At 37.4% G+C, this 4,132-nt stretch overlaps 1 protein-coding gene across 1 annotated transcript; it reads right to left on the reverse strand.

The window, feature by feature from the left end:
* Window positions 1–1,526: 1,526 nt before the first annotated feature.
* Window positions 1,527–2,333, reverse strand: LOC113336027. Its single transcript, XM_026582026.1, has 2 exons — window positions 2,327–2,333; window positions 1,527–2,215 (listed from the first exon to the last, which is right to left on the reverse strand). Exons 1-2 carry the CDS (start codon window positions 2,331–2,333, stop codon window positions 1,527–1,529), a joined length of 696 nt encoding a protein of 231 aa, XP_026437811.1.
* Between the last annotated feature and the right edge of the window lie 1,799 nt (window positions 2,334–4,132).

Below are 4,132 nucleotides of genomic sequence, written 5' to 3' on the forward strand. Positions count from 1 at the left end.
AATCAGGAACTATAATTGCATCCGACAGTATCAGGCAAGCAAATCTATATATTATATGACACAGGAAAACATGAAAAAATGATTTGGATGAGTGCTTGAGCTCTATGTTTAATTAGAGAAGGAGATTTATCAGTAAGTACGTAGAAGATCAACTGAAATACAGCGTTGAAATATTCGTTTAGTTTGGCATTTGGCTGAGTGCCTAAGCTTAATTTAATTGTTTCAAATTTGATGATGTTCCGACATGTAAATGCATTCTTTTGCAGTGTTGATTATTGAAACCTAAATTGCTCTACTCTCAAACACCTACTGCAAAAACAAAGGAAATTAGGCACGAAACCAAGATTTTAAAAGTTGTTTCAGACTCGAAACAAAAAAAAAAGAAGATTACAGGAAAAATTACATCAGAAACTAGTTCAAATATATATAAACAACAAAAGAATTATGATAATGAAATTCTAGTATCTCAATGGTGGAAATAAACATCCAAAAACACAAACTTCAATAAAAAAAGATCATGTCCATAATCCCAAAGGAAATGCTTGCAGAAAGATCTTCTCAGTTTTTCAGTTCGCCACCTGGATCTCAGTTTTTCCTTTAAATGATTCTATTCCTAAAAGAGACACAAATCTGATCTCAGTATAAGATAGACAGGCTACATAATAACCATTTTCTTTCCAATCAGAATGTGGATTTTTCTGATTGGATTTGACAATTTTATAGTTGACACTTGACATGACTCGTTCAAAAAACCAAGTAGATCCTCATTTATAAAAGCAATACAAATCAAGAAATGAAAAATACAAATAGAAGCAGATACCCTGACCAAGGAGATCTTACTTCAAGCCCCGAGATTCGTCGTCAGGGACTTGTCAAATCAAGTCAGAATTATCCTTATCCGCACGGCAGCGAAGTAAAGTTGGGGACGAGGTAACTGGCCAAAGGGAGGAGTAGAGCGCGAGAAGAATCAGATGTTCATTACGAAATAACCACGAAATAATGTGACTTGGCTCGGAAGAAAAGCTACCCCACGAAGTAGATGAATTATCGAGCAAGAAATGGGACAGGTGTCCTGACAAGACCACGTGAAGTCAGCGAAAGGTGGGGAAAAACTTTATGAAATATGCTCCAGGCGCAGCATAAAGTAACCTCGGCGAGATGATATGAGCTATATACCACTAAGGTTGCTTAGGCCTATAAATAGAGACCTTTGGACAATGTAAAGGAGAGAGATCTTTCGGAGGAGAGAGGTCTAGAATAGGAGAGAGAAAGAGTTAGGGTTTCCTTGTAATTCATAGGCTTGGAAAGGAATTAGGGTTTCCTAGAACCACTGAGTGTAACTTGTATTTCGCTTGAGATTAATAAATAAATTTAAGTTCTTGTGTTATCATGTCTTAGACCTTATTCACTTTCCATTTGGGTGTGTTGTTGGATTTCCAGTAATCACATTTTTGACAGCATTCACCTGCAGCAGTTAGGTTGTATCTTAAAAACGCCAACAGTTGGGTAAAGCCGAAGACTTGGTCTTAGGAGGAGATATCTTTAGTTGCTGAACCACTTGCATTGACGGAAACAAGGCTTTCCTTATAGATTGCAGCCCTAAGAGCAAACAAATTTATTCCTTGTCCAAACCCAAGATCCTCAATCTCGTTGGTAATAGAGTTGTAACGTAGCAAACCGTGGCACTTCAATAAACCAAGTTCTCCATTCCAAGAAGTTGCAAGTATACCACCAAAACAACGTCCATACCTTGTTTCGACTTCTGGAGTCATGAAATTAACTCTGTAAAGCTCAGTCCACGACTCCTTAGCCGTACCGTAATCATTCAACTTCCATACTTTGTATATTAAAATGTTACGATCCATAGGATACGTAATGCAAGCTAATTTATCATCTATTAATTCTAACTCAAACCAATTATCCTGCTCTGGAATCTCTACTACTCTTTGGTATTTTTCTTTTCCCAAGTCAAATGACAAAATCGCAGGCTTTACACCTGCAGTGCAGTCCACACCTTGATGGAAATAAATACCATTAAAACTCTGTCCTGCTACTAATCCACAACGATGACGATGAGCATGGAAATCCGAGTATACCAACCTCCAAGAATCATTACTAAGGCAGTATATCTGAACTTTGCGCAGGACGTTACGGCCTGGAATAGGCCCCTTTTCATACTTGGACTCGTAAGAAGAAACTCGTATCACCTTGTAATCTTTGATTTCATCATCAAAACAGAAACCAACAAAATCACAATCTTGACGATTCCAAAGAACAATATTACTGGACTAAAGGTTGTACGTGCAAATTATTCCATGAACAGAACCCGCCATAAGTGCGGTATTTTTTGGCCCGATATATTTAGTGCATAGTGATAGATCCTCCACCTCCGCGAAGCCTTTATCAGAAAGCAAATGAAACTCGGGTTTTACCATGCTTTGGAAGGTCATGAAGGTGCCTCCCACCTTGGAGTTGTTGTCGTCCGCCGTATTAGTAGTGGCATGGGATTGTATGAAGTGAGATGATTGAATGAGGGCATACCAAGATGTACACACAGATTTGAATCGCAACAGAGATAGTACAGGGAGCCATATCAAAATTTGAAAAATTATATCGTCCGGCAGAACAGGAGTAGCCACAACACCGAACCCCAGACGTTAGTTAAGCTGTTAAAATACGAAATAAAGAAATTAATATGGTTGGATCAAACTCACTAGAACCTTCCTCTAATCTAATTGCTAGTAAAAAGGGATATGTTATTAGCTACGTACCTAGGCGTGGTACGGCCATGACGTCTATGTATTCCTCTTTTTCTTCTTAGGATTATGAATAAATTTCGAATAATTATTTAATAATAAATCTTATGTTTACAAATAAATTTAGTAAATTTTGGCAAATACAACAGACCTATAATATAGATAAATCAACCTGCAGTAAATATAATGTAGTATAAGAATTCAGATTACATTCAAATTCAAATAAAAATAAAAAAAGGAAATCCTTTTACGGAAATAAATTCCATTGGAAAATTACCTTTGTATGTTCTTGTTCTTCTTTATCTATCGGTGTTAACACATCATCAGGTACGTGTGTGACATAACACACGGTACCTTGTTTACCAAGAAGTTTTGGTTACTCGTATATTAGGAAACCAGGTTTGTTTAGGAAGTTTTCTATCTTACAGTTCAAGAAAACTCATGTATAAAAACTTTGTATTCAACTCAACGTGTATTGTCTAACAGTCAATAAGATTCCATTTTAGTTTATCTTCTCTTCTGTCTATTATATTCTTGTTTAATCAATACCTAAACCTAAGTAGTTCTAGCTTGGTATCATCTAGGTTTTAGATCTTCCAAAACCATGTCTACTGAACCCTCTATAATCTCTGCAGTTATTCAATCAACTTCTCCATCTCAAATTTCAACCATGGCCTCTGTTCAATTCTCTCAACCACATCACATCATCATTGTTAAGCTGGATGAAACTAATTATTCTTTGTGGCGAGCTCAGTTTTTTCCGTATCTCCAAGGTTACAATCTCGATGGTCATATTCCTGGTACAAAACCATGCCCAGCATCTCTTGTTGCCGATGCAGCTTCTAATGCGGCGTTTCTTTCATGGAAAAAACAAGATAAAATCCTGGTAAGTTGGTTGTTCTCATCTCGTACACCTTCTTTTTTTCGTCATGTTCATCTTCTCACAACTTTCAAAGAAATCTGGGATTCTCTTGAAGCTCAATATGCCTCTAAATATGATGCCCAAATTCACCATCTCCATTGTGAGCTGCGCACTCTTCAGAAAGGGTCAAAGACTATGCGCGAATATATCAATCACGCTCGAAACTTAGTAGATAATCTTGCAGCTTCTAATACAACTGTTACAGACAACGAATTCCGCCATTGTCTTCTCGCTGGCCTTGACAGCGCATATGATGCCATTGTTACATCCTTAACTACCACGATGGTTTCTCTTACTATTGAAGATTTTCTTACCTTTATTCTCACTTTTGAATTGCGAATTGAGCATCATGGAAAAGATTTGAATTCTCATCCCGTGGCCAACCTGGCAGCACCTGCTCGTAATGTTGTTTCAAACTCGTCCCTGTCTCCTACTCAGTTCTCAGCTGCGTACA

This window comes from Papaver somniferum, unplaced genomic scaffold, assembly GCF_003573695.1.
Source record: "Papaver somniferum cultivar HN1 unplaced genomic scaffold, ASM357369v1 unplaced-scaffold_150, whole genome shotgun sequence".
Lineage (NCBI taxonomy): Eukaryota > Viridiplantae > Streptophyta > Magnoliopsida > Ranunculales > Papaveraceae > Papaver > Papaver somniferum.